At 43.6% G+C, this 21400-nt stretch overlaps 2 protein-coding genes across 9 annotated transcripts in view; both read left to right on the top strand.

The window, feature by feature from the left end:
• Med1 (mediator complex subunit 1) overlaps positions 1 to 11179 on the top strand; it is a 33484-nt gene extending 22305 nt beyond the window's left edge. For 4 of the 5 annotated variants that reach the window (XM_013519190.1, XM_013519189.1, XM_013519188.1 and 1 more), the window contains 4 exons: positions 1314 to 1515; positions 3699 to 3794; positions 3898 to 4003; positions 5595 to 10899. In XM_013519190.1, the coding sequence (XP_013374644.1) occupies positions 1314 to 1515; positions 3699 to 3794; positions 3898 to 4003; positions 5595 to 8847 (3657 nt within the window). In that variant the 3' untranslated portion in view covers positions 8848 to 10899. Of the gene's footprint in view, positions 1 to 1313; positions 1516 to 3698; positions 3795 to 3897; positions 4004 to 5594; positions 10900 to 10985 lie in introns of those variants that run through there. The other variant, XM_005394308.2, reaches the window with a different exon arrangement.
• A 2513-nt stretch (positions 11180 to 13692) lies between these two features.
• Fbxl20 (F-box and leucine-rich repeat protein 20) overlaps positions 13693 to 21400 on the top strand; it is a 104149-nt gene continuing 96441 nt past the window's right edge. The window contains exon 1 of one of the 4 annotated variants that reach the window (XM_013519186.1): positions 13693 to 13952. In XM_013519186.1, the coding sequence (XP_013374640.1) occupies positions 13905 to 13952 (48 nt within the window). In that variant the 5' untranslated portion in view covers positions 13693 to 13904. Of the gene's footprint in view, positions 13953 to 14253; positions 14689 to 21400 lie in introns of those variants that run through there. The other 3 variants (XM_005394302.2, XM_013519187.1, XM_005394303.2) reach the window with 3 other exon arrangements.

Genomic DNA, 21400 nt, shown 5'->3' with positions numbered 1-21400 from the left:
GGGACTGTGTGATCATGTCGTATTCTCTCAGTCAAGCAAGAAGTTAGAAAACTCTGAAATGTACTGAAGCAAAAGTGAGCTTCTGAGTCAGGAGAATTGAAATTTTTCTTTTTCTTTTGGTGAATTTCTCAAAGAGCTAAAAGTTATAATGATGTTCTGAATGTTTACAAGGTTATAAGTTGCTGGGCGTGGTGGCGCACGCCTGTAATCCCAGTACTCAGGAGGCTGAGGCAGGAGGATCCTTGCGAGTTCGAGGCCAGCCAGCCTGGGCTACAAAGTGAGCTCAAGGCCAACCTGAACTGCATAGCAAGACCCAGTCTCAAAAAGATAAAAAAAAAAAAAAAGTTATAAGTAATGTTATCAGTTCTTGGGATGGGATATACCTCGGGGTAGAATACTTGCCTAGCATATGGAAGGCCCTGGGCTGAATCCCCAGTTTCACACGCACACAAATTCCTTTTTTAAAGAAATGAATTCTTATTGTTTCTTTTTGCTTTTTTCACTTTTTAAAATTTTACTATAAGTACCATGATTTTTATAATTGGAAAAGTTCTCGTGGTACATTCAGAGAATAAGATGCACATTCAGAGAACAAGTTGCTGGGATGAATCAATTGTGAAAGACCCTAAAATCTTACTTAGTCTTGACTTTATTTGAATGTTTGATGATAGTCTAGACTAACATAATAGTTTATAAGTTCTGGCTGCATTGTAATATATAGGATACTTTATTAAGGATGCATTTTGTGGGGCTGGGGATTTAGCTCAGCAGCACAGTGCCTGCCTGGCAAGCATGAGGTTGTGAGTTTGATTCCCGGTACCAGAAAAAAACCAAGAAAAGCCGATGCATTTTGTATATATGGCTTAGGAGCCTTCCCTACCACCACCACCATACTGAGATTGAACCAGGGCTTCATGGGTGCCCAGCCCTTTGTAAATTTAATTTGAAACAGAGTACCACTGTTTTTTCCAGGCTGGCCCTGAGCTTGAGATCTGCCTCAGCCTCTTTAGCAACTAAGATTATGAGCATATGCCACCACACCTGAGGAGCCTCTTTAATACAAATTTCTATAGTAATTTTTGTGTTAGCGAAGTTAGGAACCCACCAGCATAGAGCATTTACTACAGAGATCTTTTCGGCCAGGTGAATAACATGTTTGCAGTATCACTATTTGGATACTTCACTTTGCAGTTTTATTACATCCCATGAATTTTGGGGCTTTTTTTTAAAGTAGAAGAGTGTATGGATGGATAGTTTGTGGGTGGAGCACAGTGAGTAAGTCGGTGGCACTCATTTTGTGTCTTTTTGCCTAGGCTCTTCCAGGTCAGCAGCACTGCTATTTCCTTAACAAGGATGCTCCTCTTCCAGATGGCCGAAGTCTCCAGGGAACACTTGTTAGCAAAATCACCTTTCAGCACCCTGGCCGAGTTCCTCTTATTCTGAATATGATCAGACACCAAGTGGCCTATAACACCTTAATTGGAAGCTGTGTCAAAAGAACTATTTTGAAAGAAGGTACTTTCTTTTAATATACCTTTAACATATTTGTTGGAAGAGAAGAGCTAATGCAGCAGTTTTTTAATTCGGTGGCCTTTTAAAACTGCAGAACCTTGATTTTTACATGCAGAAGAACTAAATTAGAAATGGAATGGGGAGCCCCATGGTGAAGCACACCTATAATCCCAGCAGTTGAGGAGACTAAGACAGAAGGATCACAAGTTCAAGCCCAGCCTACATGAATCAACTAGAAATTCAAAAACAAAAAGGAGTAGGGCTGTAGTTTATAGCAGAGACCCTGAGCTTGATCCCCAGTACTGCAGGGAAAGAACAGAACCTCTGTGAGAAGAGTCGAAATCTTGCATAATCTCCAGAAATTAGTTTGATGAAACCAGCCTTTTCCAGTGGGTATTTGGGAACTACTGTTCTCTGCAGTGGACTTATTCTTTTCCTAAACATAATAATGTAATTGAGGGGCTGGGGATGTAGCTCAGTGGCACAGCACCTGCCTGGCAAGTGCAAGGTCATGAGTTCGATTCCTGGTACCGGAAAAAAACCAAGAAAAAAAAATAATGTAATTGGGGTTTTAGAGCCTGTACCTTGCACTAGATACATAAAGGTAAGACTTACAATGAGAGATGATTTTTTTTTTTTAAAGGTGATTTCTTGCTGTCTAAATCCCAGATTGTTAGGACAGTGACTTCTAGCTCTAGTCTTAATACTATATTTTCTCTCTCCTTTCATTGTGGGAAAGTTAATCATATGCCTTCAAGAAGGTGAAACTTATGCCCTTTTTCTCTCAGGATTCTGGAAAGCTAATGTTCTTCTTTTGTTTGTTTTGTGTCAGGGTATTGTTGTGTAGTTCAGGGTGGCCTTGAGCTTACTATGTAACTTGGGGTGAACTCAAACTTGCAGTGTTTGTCCTGCCTCAGCCTCCCGAGTGCTAGGATTACAGGCATGCGCCACTACTTCTGGCCTGGAAACCTAATATTTTTCAAGCACAGTTGGCTGTTAGTAGCTTTGATGTAAATTCAGGCTGCTTTACTAGTCACTGTTAATATTGCCTCAGTTATATAACATTCCCGTAATTGCTACATATCAGTGTAAATGGTAAGCAAAAATAAACAGGGAAGGTAAGTAGGTCTTTGATGAGAATAACAATCAGTTTAGAAAAGAGAGATTTTCAGGAGTTGGATTAGTAACAGCATATGCAAGCAAATATGTTCTTTTATTTTGTGGATTTCCTATGAGAAGTCTCCAGATGGCTTTGGGGTATTTATGTATGTATGTATCTATCTATCTATATGTCAGCTTTGGGGTATCTATCTATCTATCTGTCTGTCTATCTGTCCATCCATCCATCCATCCATCCATCCATCTATCCATCCCTTCATTTCTTCTGGCTCTTTGAGACAGGGTCTCACTGTGCAGTTCAGGATGGCCTTGAGCTCACTTTGTAGCCCAGGCTGACCTTGAACTCAAGGTGATCCTCCTGCCTCAGCCTCTTGAATGCTGGGATTACAGGTGTGTGGCACCACACCTGGCCTTTAGGGTGTGAGTTTTCATTGGGTTGTTACAGAGCTGATCCTACAGAACTGCATGATTTTCCCCAAGAAAATACATTTAGCTTAAGGACTGGGATTGAGGGTATAGTTCAGTGCTAGAGTGCTTATCTAGCGTGCAAAAGGCCCTGGGTTCAGTCCCTAATATTCTAAAAACCAATGTTAAAACAAATACAAAAAAATCAGAGAGGTGTGAGGGTTTACATCTGTAATCACAGCACTGTGGGAGGCCGAGGGAGGAGGATCACAAATTCAAGCAGTCTGGGCAACACAGCAATTTTGTGAGTCTTTGTTTCCAAATAAAAAATTTTAAAAGGGCTTGGGATATAGCTCAGTGTGAACCCTCTGAGTTTAGTCTGTAGAACCACCAAAGAAGAAAGACAAAAGAAATTAGGTATCATTTGTCTTTCTCTTAGAAAATTAGAAGTAGAGTTACTTATTTATTGGGTAGAAATTTGTAATAAACTGATGCTGTCATCTGTGGATGGCTTAGCAGGTTTTTTTGTGTGACAAAAGGATGGAGTTTAGTTTCTAAAAAGGGGGAGAAATAATTTCATTTTGCGTATTTCAGGATTATTACTTGTTTATCTGTTGTCTTATATTTGGTTGATTGCTTTATGGTTTTCCTTTGCCTTTTAGATTCTCCTGGGCTTCTCCAGTTTGAAGTGTGTCCTCTCTCAGAGTCCCGTTTCAGTGTATCTTTTCAGCACCCTGTGAATGACTCCCTGGTGTGTGGTGAGTTGTGTGGGTGGCTCACACCTCTCTCAGGAGAGCTGGATGTTCCTTGTATCTATTTTAGAATCTATCTCAAGCAGATCCTCCGTATTTTGTCTTTCAGTGGTAATGGATGTGCAGGACTCAACACATGTGAGCTGTAAACTCTACAAGGGGGTGTCAGATGCACTCATCTGCACAGACGACTTCATTGCCAAAGTTGTTCAAAGGTAGCACTGACTCTTTTCCGTCAGCGTCCCGCTAAGAGGTGTACAAAGTGTATTGTTTTCAGTATTAGAATGAATTGGAAAGAAAGGAGAAAGGCACTTAGTCATTGTTTTAAATTGATTCTTCTCTGCTTTTGGGTTCAAAAGTTATCTGAACTTTGGTTTTTTAAAAACCACTGTGAAGTATTAAGTCAGGTAGGTAACTTCAGACCTGACATTAGGGTAATGGAAGGTGGGGAGAGCTGAAATAAGATGCAAACTTTTTGCACATGTCTCTTTTGCTGCTTTTGAACAAATATGCCAGTGTTAAATGCAGGATACTTAGGCTAGTCAACTTCCCAGAAACATTAATAGGTAATATTGAGAGTTTTCTATAGCAGTCACTGGCAGCCTATTATAAACCTAAATTTTATAGGAATACTGTTTATTTTCTATGTTTCCACAGCATTCAAGCTAAGATGTTTGTTGTTGTTGTTGGTTTTTTTTTTTTTTTTTTTTTTTTTTGGTATTGGGAATCAAACTCAGGACCTTGCACTTGCCAGGCAGGCACTTATGCTGCTGAGCTGTATCCCCAGCCCAAGATTTTTTTTTTTTGTACTGGGAATCAAACTCATGACCTCACACTTGCCAGGTCTAGCTAAGATGGTAGAGTACTTAGAATACCTATGGCCCACAAAGCCAGCAATATTACTATCTCACTCAATAAGAAAACACTTGAGGTTTTCAAATATATATTCAAATTTTTGTGAAGATAGAAAGTGCATACCCTGGGATGACATGATGGTGCATACCTATAATCCTAGCACTTGGAAGGCAGAGGCAGGAGGATTGCTGCAAGTACCAGGCCAGCCGAGGTTACGTAGTGAGTTCATGGCCAGCCTGAACTACAGAGTGAGGCCCTGACTCAAAAACAGAAATCAACAACTGCCTTTCCTGAGCCAGGCTTAGTGGTGCATGCCTGTAATTCCAGTACTCCGGAGGCTGAGGCAGGAGGATTGCCACAAAGTTGAGGCCTGCCATAGCTACAACGTGAGGTCAAAGCTAGCCAGAGCTACATGGCAAGACTGTCTCCAAAAAAAAAGTGCCTTCCCTCAAAATGAACAAGATTAGTGTTAATAGCAGTAGGACTTTTCACAAAGGTTACTATTGGGAAGATCTAAGCTATTAAGGTTTAGAACTTAAAAAGTCAAGAGACTTTGGAGTAATTCATTAGTAAAATTATATATGTATCCCATTAGTTAGCAAAAAAGATACATCTTTGTAAATTTCATTGTTACCATTTTCTTTTTTACTTCAAAATGAAATCTAATTCTTTGGACCTTGTTGTGGTAGCTTCTGGTGTATGTTTCATAAGAAGTGAACAGTTGCCTACTAGCCAGGTTCTTTTTAGAATGGGTATGCCCAATACTTGGGCATTTGCTGCAGCTACTCTTACCTTACAGATTACTTCCCTGGCCTGAAAACTGCTTACTGCAAACTTCCATGGCTCATCTAAATCTCAGCTAAAACCAGAGCCTGTTTTCCCACATGAAAAATTGGTTTCATCTAGCACCTAACATAATGTTAACTTTGACTTTTCCATTTTATGTTACAGATGTATGTCCATCCCTGTGACGATGAGAGCTATTCGGAGGAAGGCTGAAACCATTCAGGCTGACACCCCAGCACTGTCCCTCATTGCAGAAACAGTTGAAGACATGGTGAAAAAGAACCTGCCCCCGGCTAGCAGCCCAGGGTATGGCATGACCACAGGCAACAACCCAATGAGTGGTACCACTACACCAACCAACACCTTTCCGGGGGGTCCCATTACCACCTTGTTTAATATGAGCATGAGCATCAAAGATCGGCATGAGTCGGTGGGCCATGGGGAGGACTTCAGCAAGGTATCTCAGAACCCAATTCTTACCAGTTTGTTGCAAATCACAGGGAACGGGGGGTCTACCATTGGCTCGAGTCCGACCCCTCCTCATCACACGCCGCCACCTGTCTCTTCGATGGCCGGCAACACCAAGAACCACCCGATGCTCATGAACCTTCTTAAAGATAATCCTGCCCAGGATTTCTCAACCCTTTATGGAAGCAGCCCTTTAGAAAGGCAGAACTCCTCTTCTGGCTCACCCCGGATGGAAATGTGCTCGGGGAGCAACAAGACCAAGAAGAAAAAGTCCTCAAGATTACCACCTGATAAACCCAAGCATCAGACTGAAGATGACTTTCAGAGGGAGCTATTTTCAATGGATGTTGACTCACAGAACCCTATCTTTGATGTTAATATGACAGCTGATACGCTGGACACGCCACACATCACTCCAGCTCCAAGCCAGTGTAGCACTCCCCCAACAACTTACCCACAACCAGTACCTCATCCCCAACCCAGTATTCAGAGGATGGTCCGGCTATCCAGTTCAGACAGCATTGGCCCAGATGTAACTGATATACTTTCTGATATTGCAGAAGAAGCTTCTAAGCTTCCCAGCACTAGTGATGATTGCCCTCCCATCGGTACCCCTGTACGAGATTCTTCAAGCTCTGGGCATTCTCAGAGTGCCCTCTTTGACTCTGATGTCTTTCAAACTAATAATAATGAAAATCCATACACTGACCCAGCTGACCTTATTGCAGATGCTGCCGGAAGCCCCAATAGTGATTCGCCTTCCAATCATTTCTTCCCTGATGGAGTAGATTTCAATCCTGATTTATTGAACAGCCAGAGCCAAAGTGGTTTTGGAGAAGAATATTTTGATGAAAGCAGCCAAAGTGGGGATAATGATGATTTCAAAGGATTTGCTTCTCAGGCACTAAATACTTTGGGGGTGCCAATGCTTGGAGGTGATAATGGGGAGACAAAATTTAAAGGCAATACCCAGGCTGACACAGTTGATTTCAGTATTATATCAGTCACTGGTAAGGCTTTGGGACCTGCAGATCTCCTGGAGCATCACAGTGGTAGCCAGAGTCCTTTATTAACTACCGGAGACTTAGGGAAAGAAAAGACTCCCAAGAGGGTAAAAGAAGGCAATGGTACCAGTAATAGCAGCCTGTCAGGCCCGGCATTAGACAGCAAACCAGGAAAGCGCAGCCGGACCCCTTCTAATGATGGGAAGAGCAAGGATAAGCCTCCCAAGCGGAAGAAGGCGGACACTGAGGGCAAGTCTCCATCTCACAGTTCTTCTAATCGACCTTTTACCCCACCTACCAGTACAGGTGGGTCCAAGTCTCCAGGCAGTTCAGGAAGATCTCAGACACCCCCAGGTGTTGCCACACCACCCATTCCCAAAATCACCATTCAGATTCCTAAGGGAACCGTGATGGTGGGCAAGCCCTCCTCTCATAGTCAGTATACCAGCAGTGGTTCTGTGTCTTCCTCGGGCAGTAAAGGCCACCACAGCCATTCTTCCTCCTCCTCTTCCTCATCTGCTTCCACCTCAGGCAAGATGAAAAGCAGTAAATCAGAAGGCTCATCAAGCTCCAAGTTAACAAGCAGTGTCTATTCTAGTCAGGGGTCTTCTGGATCAAGTCAGTCCAAAAATTCATCCCAGTCTGGAGGGAAGCCAGGCTCCTCTCCTATTACCAAGCATGGACTGAGCAGTGGCTCCAGCAGCACCAAGATGAAACCTCAAGGCAAGCCATCATCACTTATGAATCCTTTAAGTAAACCAAACATCTCTCCTTCTCATTCAAGGCCTCCTGGAGGCGCTGATAAACTGGCCTCTCCAATGAAGCCTGTTCCTGGGACTCCTCCATCCTCAAAAGCCAAGTCCCCTATCAGTTCAGGTTCTGGTGGTTCTCACATGTCCGGCACTAGTTCAAGCTCTGGCATGAAGTCATCTTCAGGGTTAGGATCCTCAGGCTCATTGTCCCAGAAAACTCCCCCATCATCTAATTCTTGTACAGCAGCTTCTTCCTCATTTTCCTCAAGTGGCTCTTCCATGTCATCTTCTCAAAACCAGCATGGGAGTTCCAAAGGGAAATCTCCCAGCAGAAATAAGAAGCCGTCTTTGACAGCTGTCATAGATAAACTGAAGCACGGGGTTGTCACCAGTGGTCCTGGGAGTGAAGATGCAATGGATGGTCAGATGGGAGTGAGCACAAATTCTTCCAGCCATCTCATGTCCTCCAAACATAACATGTCAGGAGGAGAGTTCCAGGGCAAGCGTGAGAAAAGTGATAAAGACAAATCAAAGGTTTCTACTTCTGGGGGCTCTGTGGATTCTTCTAAGAAGACCTCAGAGGCAAAAAATGTGGGGAGCACAGGTGTGGCAAAAATTATCATTAGCAAACATGATGGTGGCTCCCCCAGCATTAAAGCCAAAGTGACTTTGCAGAAACCTGGGGAGAGTAGTGGGGAAGGGCTCAGGCCACAGATGTCCTCCTCCAAAAACTACGGCTCTCCACTGATCAGTGGCTCCACTCCAAAGCATGAACGTGGCTCTCCCAGCCATAGTAAGTCACCAGCCTATACCCCTCAGAACCTGGACAGTGAAAGTGAGTCAGGTTCCTCCATAGCAGAGAAGTCTTATCAGAACAGTCCCAGTTCAGATGATGGCATCCGACCACTTCCAGAATACAGCACAGAGAAACATAAGAAGCACAAAAAAGAAAAGAAGAAAGTCAAAGACAAAGACAGAGACAGGGACAAAGACAGAGACAGGGACAGGGACAAAAAAAAGTCTCACAGTATCAAGCCAGAGAGTTGGTCCAAATCACCCATTTCCTCAGACCAGTCCTTGTCTATGACAAGTAACACAATCTTATCTGCAGACAGGCCCTCAAGGCTCAGCCCTGACTTTATGATTGGGGAGGAAGATGATGATCTCATGGATGTGGCCTTGATTGGCAATTAGGAAACTTGTTTTCTAAAGAAATGTGGCCAGAGAAGAAATTATTGATAAGTTTATATGTCAACCAACAGCAGGCATGAGTCAGTCAGGTCTGATTTATGTTTAAGAATCTAAAAAGGCATGGCTTTGACAACAAGCTAGGTGAATTTAGAAACATATATCCAGACTCTACTGAAGAGACCACAGGGTTAGATTCTGGCTATCAAGAATTCCTTACTCCTTTGTCAGAAAGAAAATGTTAAAAAATACTTGCTTAAGAATGGGAGGGGGAGGGGTGGGAAAGGGAAGGAGAGGGAAGGGTGGGAAACCAGTTTTGTGGGAAATATTCATATATATTTTTCCTCCCTTTTTCCACTTTTAGGCCATGTTTTAAACTCAGTGCATGCATTTGAAGGGCTGGGCAGCAAATGAAAAAGCAATACATTCCTTGATGCATTTGCATGAAGGTTGCTTGCCTCTGTTTGGGTAATTATCCATTTGAGGCATGGGCAAAGGAAGGACTTGGGTCATTTTGGATACTTAAGCAATGTTTGGTGTTTGTTTCTTAGGAGCTACTGGGGGAGGGAAGATTTTAGCTATTTATTTGTAATATTTTAACCCTTATGTTTGTTTTTATATGTTTCTTTCTAAATCTAAATCTATGAGGTTTAGAGTTCCAAATGATGGGAGGCGGAAGAGCAAGGCTTGTTGGGTGGTAGGGAGCTTGCAGCTTGTGCTGATAGGTAGCATCAAGCCCAAGCAGGTTAGAGCCCACCTTTGGAGTCAGATAGAAAAACCAAACTGATACTTTATTTTAGGAAGTTTTTCATAGGTTTCAGACATAGGAATATTAGGAGTTACTTCCCTGTGGAGGTATTGATTTATGCTGTATTCATTTTAAAAAAGCTAGGGTGGCTACTTGGGATGTCAACATGTTTTCAGATGCAGTAAGATGTAATAAGGGACAGCCTTCCTGACCCAGTGGCAAGAAAAACCATTACAGAATTAACAGTTCTCCTATTTCCACAATGTGCCAAAAGTTCACATCCCAGCGTTTAGTTTGCAGAACTGATGCCATTCCTAAGAGCTGAGCTCTTTGTTTCTCTTCATCAAAAAGGAGGAGGAGTTCAGACTTTCATCACTCCACTGTATGCTCCCTGGGATAAAATAGTAAAAAAATTTGCAGCCATAGTTCACTTAAAACAATTTCAAGCTCACTTGAAGTCGTGGGGGCCTGGAATGCTAGGTGAGCATGAAGATAAACCCTTGCTACTATGTAGCAACCCAATTGGACCTTTTGGAGAAACAGGTCTGAGTCTGGATTCTGCAAGACATCAATGAGAAGCCTTTCTCACAAATATAGAAATCCAGGAGACTGTTTTGAGTGCAACAGAAGTTCTCAGTATTTGGAGGGTCCTCTCAAAATTCTGCGGCCTTACTTTGATTTTGACACCTGCACTGTGCCATTCCTGATGATTCCATTCAGGATCTTATCAGCGGAGCGGGGCAGAGTCCCCAGCACAACTCTTCTGGATTACAAAAAACAGAAACAAAACAAAAAACACCACCAGGTGATTGATGTGTGTGTGTGTCATAAGTGGAGTGACTTCATCAGGTACAGAGGAAGATTTCTACATTCAGCTCTTTCTGCAGGTTGGAGTTAGTGTAGGGTTGGAATATCTGCTTCAGCTTCATTCCTGTCTGTCATGTCCTCCAGTGTTCTCCCTTTTCTGGTCATCAGCTCTCAATGACTCCGCCGTTTGTGTGTCTCAAGGTAATAAGGAGTAGGAAGCGAAACATTGCAAAGTGGAGCAAGAAAAGTTATCAGTTACCATATCAGAGTCAGATGTCTTGGGTGACACTGAGGAGGACATGGGCAAGGTGACACCAGAGTGCTTTATCTTGTGGTGCTGATATAGTAGCAGCCTCTCAGACATACAAACAGGTTGGATTTCTCACAAGTTTGTCAACTAGTTTTGAGTCCTATCCCATTGGTTTCTGCAAGAAATTTTAAAAGTTCATGGTTTTAAAGTTTGTTCTGGGTGGGGAAATTGCGTGGGGATGTACTACATAGTATCGGGCTCAGCTCCCCCAAGCAGAGCCAACAAATACCAAAATGAGTAAACTGGGAAGCTTTTTCTCTCTTTCTGTCTTCATCCCAGATCAAAGAATCCCGAGTTAGGATCTGGATGAAGGATAAGCCCCTGAATTGTCGATGGGCACACCCCACACTCTGACCCAGCATCTGAACTTGCTTAACAGGGAGCCGGGGCTAAACTGCTTCACCCTGCCTGAGAACCAGGGAGCACAGCATTTCTTCACAGGGTGGAGGAGAAGAGGCAGAATAACCAAGCCTGGGACACCTCCCTCCTGTCTAATTGTACTCATTCTCCTGTTTCAAAAGACGGCAAAGACGTGAGGTCAACTTCTACCTATCTTCTGCTGCTGGTGTCTTACGTATTTCTAGTTTGACCTGATTCCTCTTGTCTTTTGGCTTCGTGTTAGGGGTTCTTGGTCAAAATCTGCTCTGATGTACATGAAGGTTTCAGATTCAAATTCAGTGTGTTTTAAAACAAGTATTGTCAGGTGGGGGAACTGAAGTAGGATGTAATTGCCAAAACCAGGCTTGAGCTTGGTGACTGTTCAAAAGGATTTTCCTTCCTCAGGCCTGGGTCTGAAAATCTAGTACAGCAATACCATGAATTTTTACAAGAAACCCTTCCAGGGAGCCCATGAGTCATACAGTATCCACAGTGAGTCACTTAAAGCAGATGTCAGTATAGAAAACATTACTCACAATCCCTGGGCAGTCTCACTTCCTTCATTTCCATCCCTGTCTCCTGCCCATTTACTTCTATTCTTGTGTTGGTTTTTTGAGGGGCAGGAAGTACTTAATAATCTCAGAGGCTAGGTTGGGAAACATGCTCAGCTACAAGATCTGAATTCTAAACTTGCAGTTTCAAAATGTACATCAGGAGCAGTGGAGAGGGTCTTTTCTAAAAAAAAAGTCTGAAATTTGATTTTATGTGTGTATGGGCGTTCTGTAAATACTTTGGGATTTTTCATTTTTTTTGAACGTGGATAAAACCTGTGGGATTTTTTTCCCTGAAACATTACAAAAACTGTTTATTTACATGCAAATAAATTTCTTTGATAAAAAGTAATATGACTGTGTGTAATAAAATTTTGACCTCTGGATGATTTTCATTTGTTCAGCTTTTCAAAAAACCACTCAAATAAAAAATTGGTCGAAAAGTAAGATCTTTCCTAAGTACCACTATTAAAAGCATCCACTGGAATGTAAAATTGATAAACAAGATCTATGAAAGAGGGTTTTGTTTCGTTTTCATTATATTTGATTAACCTTTTTGTACCAGCTTTTCTGTTTTTTGTAGTTGTTGCTAACTTATTGCTTCTTGCTGCGAGAAAAGAGATGCCACTAGGCTAAAAGCCTGGTTTTTCCCACTAGTTGAAGCGAAATAAAAACACAGTATCTGGGACCAGAGGAGAGTATCTTATCTAGACCTGGGTTTGTGGGCATGAGAATGCATTTTCTGAAGCTAGTTCCTTGCTTTGGAAGTCCTAATAGATAAGAGCTTTCAGCGTTAGGTCAGGAAGACAGATGGGGACCAAGTCAAAATCCAATATGAATATGTACCAGTTCCCAGGATGCATGTATTTGAAATATCACAAATACAACACTAATAAAAATTTTAAAATGGGATCACAATGGATTCGAGCCCCAGCTACCTAAAATATGCCAGTTCTTATAGGTCTGCAGCACTTGTTGCTCTTAAACGTTTCTTTTTTTTGTTTGTTTTTTTTCCGGTACCAGGAATGGAACTCACGAACTTGAGCTTGCCAGGCAGGCGTTGTGCCGCTGAGCTAAATCCCCAGCCCCTAAACGTTTATTTCTTAATTGAATTAATAACAAGCCAATTTCTGATCAAAAGAGCTGTGAAAACTCCACTGCTTTGGGAGCACACAGTAGCACTGCTGTTTCTGCCAGGACTGTTGGAATTTATGATCCAATTTCTAATATTTCATGTTTGGAATATTTTATAGATTGTATTTGGCCAGTTCCACTCGATTCTTAATTCGTATAAAATCGTTCATAAACTCTACCTTGGGGGCCAGATTTGTTAAAAGGTGACGCTTTTGTTTCGGGCATGGTAGCACATGCTTATAATCCCAGCACTCGGGAGGCTGAGGCAGTAAGATTGCTGCGCATTCAACGCCAGCCTGACTGCATAGTGAAATCGTCTCAAAAAGACCCAACAACTGCTGGGCGTGGTGGCGCACGCCTGTAATCCCAGCAATCGGGAGGCTGAGGTAGGTGCATCGTTGTGAGTTTGAGACCAGCCTGGGCTACAAAGTGAGCTCAAGGTCAGCCTGAACTGCATAGGGAGACCCTGTCTCAAAAAGACACACAATCATAACCTCAAAACAACAACAAAAAATCATCTCTCAAAAGGACCAACAAAAAGTTTTTGTGTTTTAGTGTTTCACTTTGTAGTGCAGGCTGGCCTCAAACTCGATCCTACCTCAGCCTCTCGAATGCTGGAATTACAGGAGTTCACCACCACACCCAGCTAAGATCGGTTATACAAAGTCCCAGTCTGCCACTGGCCAACGCCCCCGCCTGCGGCTCTCACACGCTTGTTTCTCCCGCCAAAATGGCGTCAGGCTCGGGCTCTCATCAATCAGCGTGTTGATTGGAGAGCGAATTGGCGCTGCCGCCCATTGGTCGTCGGCGGCACCGAGGGCGGGGCAGCCGAGGGCCCAGCTGCCCGGCCCACCCCCTCCCGCCGACGCGCTCCCCTCCCCCGCCGGAGGGAGGGTGCCGGGCTCCGGCGCGGCACCCCTGACCCGGCGCCCGAGGTGTGGCCCGCCTGCCACCCCCGGAGCAGGGCCGGGCGCTCGGACCGCCCTCCGCGCTCTGGGCCATGCACTGCGAGACGCTCGCCTCCCGGCGGCCCCCCAGACCTTCCTGCAGTCTCCCTTAATGCGATCCACCGGTGCGGTGGCGACATCAGCAGCAGCGCTACCCCTATCCCAAGACGTCCAGAAAGAGGAGGAAAATGGCTCCGAGCAGGGATCGCCTGCTGCACTTCGGGTTTAAGGCGACCGTGAGTGACAGGGGCAGGGGCTGGGTTGCCAGGAGGGTGCGAGTCCCAGCCGGGGCTGCAGGGGAGGAAGCACAGGCCCGGGGACCGGAGCGAGGCGGGGCGGCTCCGCGTGGGCCGTGCGCGCGTGGGCCGCGGGGAAGAAGGCTCCGGCCGCGCTCCTGCCTGGTTCTCGCGGGCGTCCGCGAGCACGCAGTCTCGCCCCGCCCCACAGCCACAGACTCGGCGCTTTCCTGCGCGCCTTCTCCCGGGGGCGGTGGCCTCGGGGCGGGAGGGCGCGGGCCTTAGCCGTCGCCACGCTCCGGCCGCTCGCGGGCGCCGTCAGGGCTGCACGTGGGGGAGGGGCGGCCCCGCCGGCGCTCGCTCCCCCGCCTCCCGCGCGTGGGGGGGCTGTGTCCAATCAGGAGCGGCGTTGCTGGCAGGTGGGGAGTGTTTTTGTTTTGGGTTGAAGTTGAGGCTGAGGAGAGAGCCCAGCTAGCGACAAGCGGTCATCGCGGCCGCGGGCGCCGCGGGCGGTGGCGGAGGAGGCCCTGCCAGAGCCTAGAGGTCGCTCCTCCCCGCGCGACTGTCCCAGCGGCGTTCCTGCTCCGCCGCGGCCGCCGCCTCCGGGTCCCGGAACTCGCGGGCCTGCCGAGGGCCGCTCCGCTTTGCACTCCGCACGCCGCAGCGCCCTGCCCGGGCCGCACCCGCCGGCCTCATGAGGAGGGACGTGAACGGAGTGACCAAGAGCAGGTTTGAGGTGTGAGCCTGAGGGGGCCGCGGCTCGGTAGCCCACCCGTCCCCGGGCGTCCGTCCCCCGGCCGCTGGCGGGATTAGCGCGGGCGCCCTCGTCCCCTCCCCCGACCGCCCGGCTCGCCATTCTGCGCGCAGCCCTCGCCCGCCGCCGCCCCCGGAGCATCTCGCGTGTCCAGCGGGGAACCCGGGGGTCCGGGCCGTTTTCCGAGTTGGAGACCTCGATTTCCCCAGGGCGGTGGCGTGTGCGCCGGGGACGGTGCAGACGGCCGCCGTCCGCGTCGCGCTGGGTTTGGGTATTGTTCTGGTACTTCCTCCTCTCTCCCGTTTACTCTCTGCTCTTGCAGCTCATTGTTCCTAGGAACCCTCGCAAGTCTGCGTGCTTCGAGGTTGGGACGCAGGTCTGAGAGACTCGAGAAGCTCCCGCTGGTCTGTCTCTCAGGAACTTTCCTCCCGCGCCGGCGGTTTACAGTCCTAGCCTGGAGAGAGGGACCGCCTGGCCGAGAGCAGCCTTATGTGGGGAAGGGGCTGGAAGAGAAGTGTTGTTGCCTGCTGGTGGGGTAGAGTATCGTAGTATAATCGTGAACCGTAGTATAATCGTGAACCGGAAGATTCATTGAGGGGATAAGAGAAACTTACCCAGGCAGAGGAGTAAATGTTACCTGGCCTTTTCTGGCAGAGAATCAGGCCGACCTGGGATCACTCGCTGCTCAGTGTACATCTGGGGGTTTTTGTTCATCTCCATTTGAAAGATGAAATTGTAAACCGGTATGACAAAAGTTTCAGGAAACTCACCAGCTGGGAGCAGGGGGTGGAAATCTTCCCTAAGGATCTTCAGTTTAGTCTTCTTATGCTTACGAGGAAAATACTCATCGAAGATCAAGATAGGACGTGTTTAGTGGAAATTTGAATTCGGAGCTGTAGTGTTAAGTTGGGGATGAAGAGTGTAAACAGTCAAGAAATGGGTGGCCGTAGGATTTTCATACAGTACAGTTCAGTCTTGGAAAGTACTATAGTACGTGTCATTTGGTGTTACTTTACTTTGGTGTTCTATTGCCTTAGTGTAGACAGCTCAGTAAGGTTAATTTATGGTGGTCTCATATTCAGTACTGTAGAAGTCCAGAATGTCGCTGAAATTACTGAATAGACATTTGGCAGAAGAGGAATCACAAGAGAGGCCCAAATATTGAAGACTGAGTAGGGACAGCTTTTTGCTGTTGCAAGTAGCTCATTATCATTTTGCTGTTTACCTCAGATTGTTAATAAATGTTGGACAGACTTTTGTATCAGTATGTGCTTTAACATTTCATCGCGATTTCCTATTTTTATAATTATTTTGTTTTGTGGTTATTTTTTGGGTTTTGTTTTGTTTTGTTTTTGAGACAGGGTCTTGCTATGTAATTCAGCCGGGGTTTGAACTCACTATGTGGCCCAGGCTGATCTCAACTTAGGGCAGTCCACCTGCCTCGGCCTCCAGGGTGCAGGGATTGACTTGTTTTTTAATTTATACTTTATCTGTAGTGGTGGCATACTAAAATAAAATTTGTTGCTTTCTTAAGCGTATCTGTTTATCATGATTGTTATGTAACTGGTAACAAAAGCCGCCTCAGTATGAGTTGAGACAGTAAAAAAGAATGAGGGGTTTTCTTTGTATACTGTTAATGATCAAAATGGTTTATGAACCAAAAGCTGTTGTTTTAGTATGATGTGTTCCATCCCACAATACAAACTAAAATGGCTAGACTAGAAGTGATTTATGTTAATGAGTTTCATTATCTGAAGTTTTGTTTTGTTTTGAGACAGAGTTGCACTATTTAGTCCAGGCTGGCCTTAAACTTGCTGTGTAGCGCAAGCTGTCCTCAGACTTACTCCACCTCCCCAGAGCCAATGATTATGAGTTTGTACCACCAAACCCAGTTATCTGAGTATTCCTAAAACTATTTACCTTTTTATTGATCTAATTTATGACAATTACTAGTATATAGGTTTCTTAGGCAGTAATAAACTTACGAAAATTTTTAAAGATGTAGGCTTTTCCTGTTGTTTTTTGTTTTTTTGAGACAGGGTCTCACTATGCAGTTCAGGGTGGCCCCGAGCTCACAACAGTCCTCCTGCCTCAGCCTCCCAAGTGCTGGGATTATAGGGGTGTACCACCATGCCTGGCTGCTTTTCTTGTTTAAAATATGATTTTTAAATCCTTAAAGCTGTAATGAAAGAGGTGATAATTTTATGATTGTAAGCAGGTAGTTGATCTCCAAATGATAATTTTTGTAAGTGCAGGAAATCTTTCCATAGCAAATAATAGCTAATTTCTTTCTTTCTTTTTTGCTAATTTCAAATGGTTATGACCAATACAAAAAGTGAAAGACTTTTTTTCTTGGGGAAGATAACTAAAATTTACAAGTGTGATCTTTTAAAAGTTGATTTACTCTAATCTTTTTGTAAGGAATATTTTGTTTAATATTTTTAGATATTGTAACTGGAGGCCACATGCTTTAAATCTCACCCTCAGGGACAGAGCTTTGGAAAATATTTGAAGTTAAAACCAAGGTAGAATGCTAGGCGTGGTGGCCCACACTGCCTGTAATCTCAACACTCTGAGAGGCTGAAGCAGGAAGATCGCCATAAATTCGATGCCAGCCTGGGGTACATAGTGAGTTCAAGGCCAGTCTGAAGTACATAGTGAGACCTTTTCTCAAAAACAACAAGAAGAAAAACAAACAAAAAACCCCAAGGTAGACAACCTGTTACCCATATATGTCCTATCCTATGGAATAGCCAAAATAAGATAACTGTTGAATAAAGAGTTAAAGATCAGAGGTGCAAAACTTCCCACTGTGGCATTTGGTTTACATAATATATATATTTTATGAATCATGTCAGTTACTTAATTGAAATTCATCCAATACTTACAACCTTTACAATGTGGTTTGAATTTTGGCCAATTTTGATAATTTCCTGTCAAATTTGGTTATTGAATGCTTCCTGCATGCTAGGCAGCAAGCTACATATTTTAACTCAGCTACTTCTAATTCTCACAGTTAAGTTTTTTGGTTAAGGAAGGGGGAATCTGAAAGGTTAAGTGAAGTGTTCAAGTTGTATGGCTAAAATGCTGGGGCGCCCAGATTCCAGTCTGCATTATTTTTTTAAACTCCATTGTCATACTGCTTTGTTTTTAGCATAACTCACCAAAAAGCTTATAACAATATGGAAGATTAATTTCCTAAATTTCTCACCTAATACATATTTTTTTTGTATGTGCTGTCAAAAGAATGAATCTGTCCTTCATTTTGAGTGTATTTACCAGTATTAACACTCAAACTCAATAACTTGGCTAGCGTTTGGATCAGATTTAGGTGGGGTTTTTTTGGGGTTTTTTTGTTTTTTTTTTTTTTTCAATTAAATCTCTCCACATTGCGGGGCATGGTGGCGCACGCCTGTAACCCCAGCACTTGGGAGGCTGAGGCAGGAGGATTGTTTTGAGACTAGCCTGGGATAGAAAGTGAACTCAAGGCCAGCCTGAACTGCATAGTGAGACCCTATCTCAAAAAGACACACACACACAAATCTCGCCACTTTGTACCAGTCTTTTACCATACCAGGAATTGAACCATTCCTGAATTGAAGCATTCTAGCACTGCGCTGCATTCCCATCTTGCCTGCTTACCTACCTACCTATCTACCTACCTATCTGTCTACCCTTTCACATTTTAAGAGTGTATCTAGACAAGTTGCCTGGGCTGACCCTTCAGTCCTTCTGCCTCAGTTTTCCAAGAAGATAGGCTTACAAATGTGTACCACCATGCCCACCTACAAAATGTATTTTTTTTTTAGGTAAGGTCTTACCATCTAGTTTAGGTTTAGGTTAGTCCTGAACTCCTATGTAGCCCAGGCTGGCCTTAAATTCACCATAGTCTTGCTGCTTCATTCTCCTGACTGCAGAGATTACAGGCATGGGCCACCACGATGAGCTACAAAACGTATTTTTGATATTTAAGTTCTACATTCCTGGATGTAAGTTGTTTTTGTATTGAAAGTTTTTATTCATTAAATCAATATTTTTGTTAGAAGGATTCATTTTTGTATTTTTTTTTTTTCCTCATCTTTTTGAGACAGGGTTTCACTACGCAGTTTAGGCTAGCCTTAAACTCACTTTGTAGCCCAGGCCTCCAACTCACAGCAGTCCTCCTGCCTCACCCTCCTGAGTCCTGGGATTACATGTGTGTGCCACCATACCTAGCCTTAAAGTCTTAATTACTTCATTTTGTTTTGTTTTGTTACTGATACTGGGAATTGAATCCAGGGCCTTCCCAGCCAAGACCTGGCTTGGATTTTCAATCCACCATCCTGTTCTCTTAGGGTGCTGAGATTATGGGTATGTGCCACCAGTCCAGCTTTAAGAAGCCTAGTACCTTTATGTTGTAGGTCATTTGTCTGTTGAAACTGTTCATGTTGGTGATGCTTTTTAATCTTAATTTTGTGATAGGCAAGGATTTCCATTTCTGTCCCTTAGAGTACTGTTTCCCAACTAGTGACAAACTAGAAAATGAATTGAAAATTTCAGTAATCTCACCAGTACATGTTGTGGTTTTGGAAGGTATTTTTAGATGTTCAAAATAAAATATTCCATGACACCCGGAAAATCCAAGGATGGGAGGGGAAAGAAAGAATGCCCTTACTCTGACCAAATTTAGCTGCCTGTACATAGTTATCTTTATACTGTTTTCTTACTTGATCTTCCAGACTTAGTGAACTTTTAAATTAGACCCTCACCCAACTATTAACTCAGAAAAATTTAAAGCATCGCATCTGATTTTAAAATCTTAATGCATTTGAGTCTATTTGATAGATTTTAATGCAGTCACAACTATCAATAGATGGTGGTGGTGAGCTACAGGAGCAGATCTCTGCTTGCCTAGTCTTTTGTTGTTGTTGGGGGTTTTTTTTTTTTTAGTTTGGAATTGAACCCAGGACTTAGCACTTGCCAGGCAGGCTCTGCACCACTGAGCTATATCCCTGATGTGCTTGCTTAGTCTTGATTCATTGTATAACTTTTAAAAATAAAGATATATTCAAGTTTGTTATACTCATAACAAATTTGCATTAGCTTTTAAAGACTTTTTGTTAACAGAATGACTGCCAGTTATTTTCAGCAGATGTCAGATAACTAGTAGGCATATCAGTTATCCCTGTAGATAAGTAACATCTTTATTGTCCAATGTTTCTTTAAACTTTGCGTTTATGGTTTTCCATTGACCTTATTAAACCTTATATCTGACAGTTATAGTCAAATGGAAATGTAATTAATTCATTTTTGCACAGTCTCTTAAAATGCTGCCAAGTTAAAGTTAAGTAGATCATGACAGGCAAGGAACACATATCAAACTGGTATTGGTAATTTTCATTTATGTCCTTAATGTCAGGAATTTCTAGTCAAAAATTACAAAAAGGAGGTACAACAGCTTGAAAGTGAATAGTAAATTGATTTTAGGCATTACCTTTGTGCTCAGGAGGATATTATATTTAATAGTTTGGAGGTTAAGTTTGGCACCAGATCAGATGCCTACAGTTCAGATGTACCAACTATTTAGTGTTGTGATGTTTGTTGATATGATTTTCTGAGCAACTGGAGGATGAAGGTGAATATACTTTCATAATCATTTCAAAGTAGAAACTGGAAAAACATTCTCAATTTTACAACTTATAATAAGATGTGATAGGTGGTATTCTGGGTGGTTTGTGTTTGGAAAGGGTTTTACTGCAAGGCTAGGGGGAAAGGCAAAAAGGAAACAGTAACATTTCTAGGTGGAGCATGTTCTTAAATGTAGAACACATGTTCTTATATGTATATATGACCCTTTGTTGATCTGTCCAAGGAAGATGATCACCAACTCTGCTCTGAATTGCTGTTTCCAAGCAGTAAAATAATTTGTTTTGTTTTGTTTGATTTTTTTGAGACAATGCCTCACTGTATAGCCAGCCTTGAACTCAGTATGTAGCCCAAACCAAGTTGGATCTTGTGACCCTTTTGCCTCAGCCTCCTGAGTGTTGGGATTATAAGCCTGTGTTACCACACCTGACCTTGTTTTCTTTTTTCTTCTGTATTAGCAGGTGGATAAAAGAGAAAGAAAGGGGGAAATGGATTTACAGTTCTCAGCAAACAATTTAAGTGTTAGCTTCAAGGATTTCCAAAGATTTGTGCTTAAATACATCCTTTTTGCTAGGTGTGGCAGCACATGGTTCTAGTTTCAGCTTCATGGGAGGCTGAGACAGGATGATCGCTTGAGCCCTGGAGACCAGCCTGGGAAATATAAGACCCCTATTTCAAAAAAAGGAAGTCGTGTGTGTGTGTGTGTGTGTGTGTGTGTGTGTGTGTGTGTGTGTGTGTTTGGAGCCAACACCTCTAAATCTTAATATTCTAATTTTGAAATTTAACTTGAGTAAGAAGAAACTGAAAGTGTTACATGTTGTCCTCAGGATTTTACAAAGGGAAGTAATTCGTCATTGAACTATGAAAGTTTATTCTAGATGGAGACTGTCCTTGTTGACAACTCAGGCCTACAACTCCTGGGTCCAAGTAACTTTCCTGTGTCAACTCTCAAGTAGCTGGAATTTTAGGTGCATGACACCTGGCTTAAAAATAACTCTTCTATACATTTATTTGTATGTTTCTATGTAAGTATTAATACATATTCTAGTGAAATTCAAGTGTTACTGGT

This window comes from Chinchilla lanigera, unplaced genomic scaffold (assembly GCF_000276665.1).
Source record: "Chinchilla lanigera isolate Chin_1 unplaced genomic scaffold, ChiLan1.0 scaffold00050, whole genome shotgun sequence".
Taxonomy (NCBI): Eukaryota; Metazoa; Chordata; class Mammalia; order Rodentia; family Chinchillidae; genus Chinchilla; species Chinchilla lanigera.
This window is presented reverse-complemented; position numbering and strand designations above follow the sequence as displayed.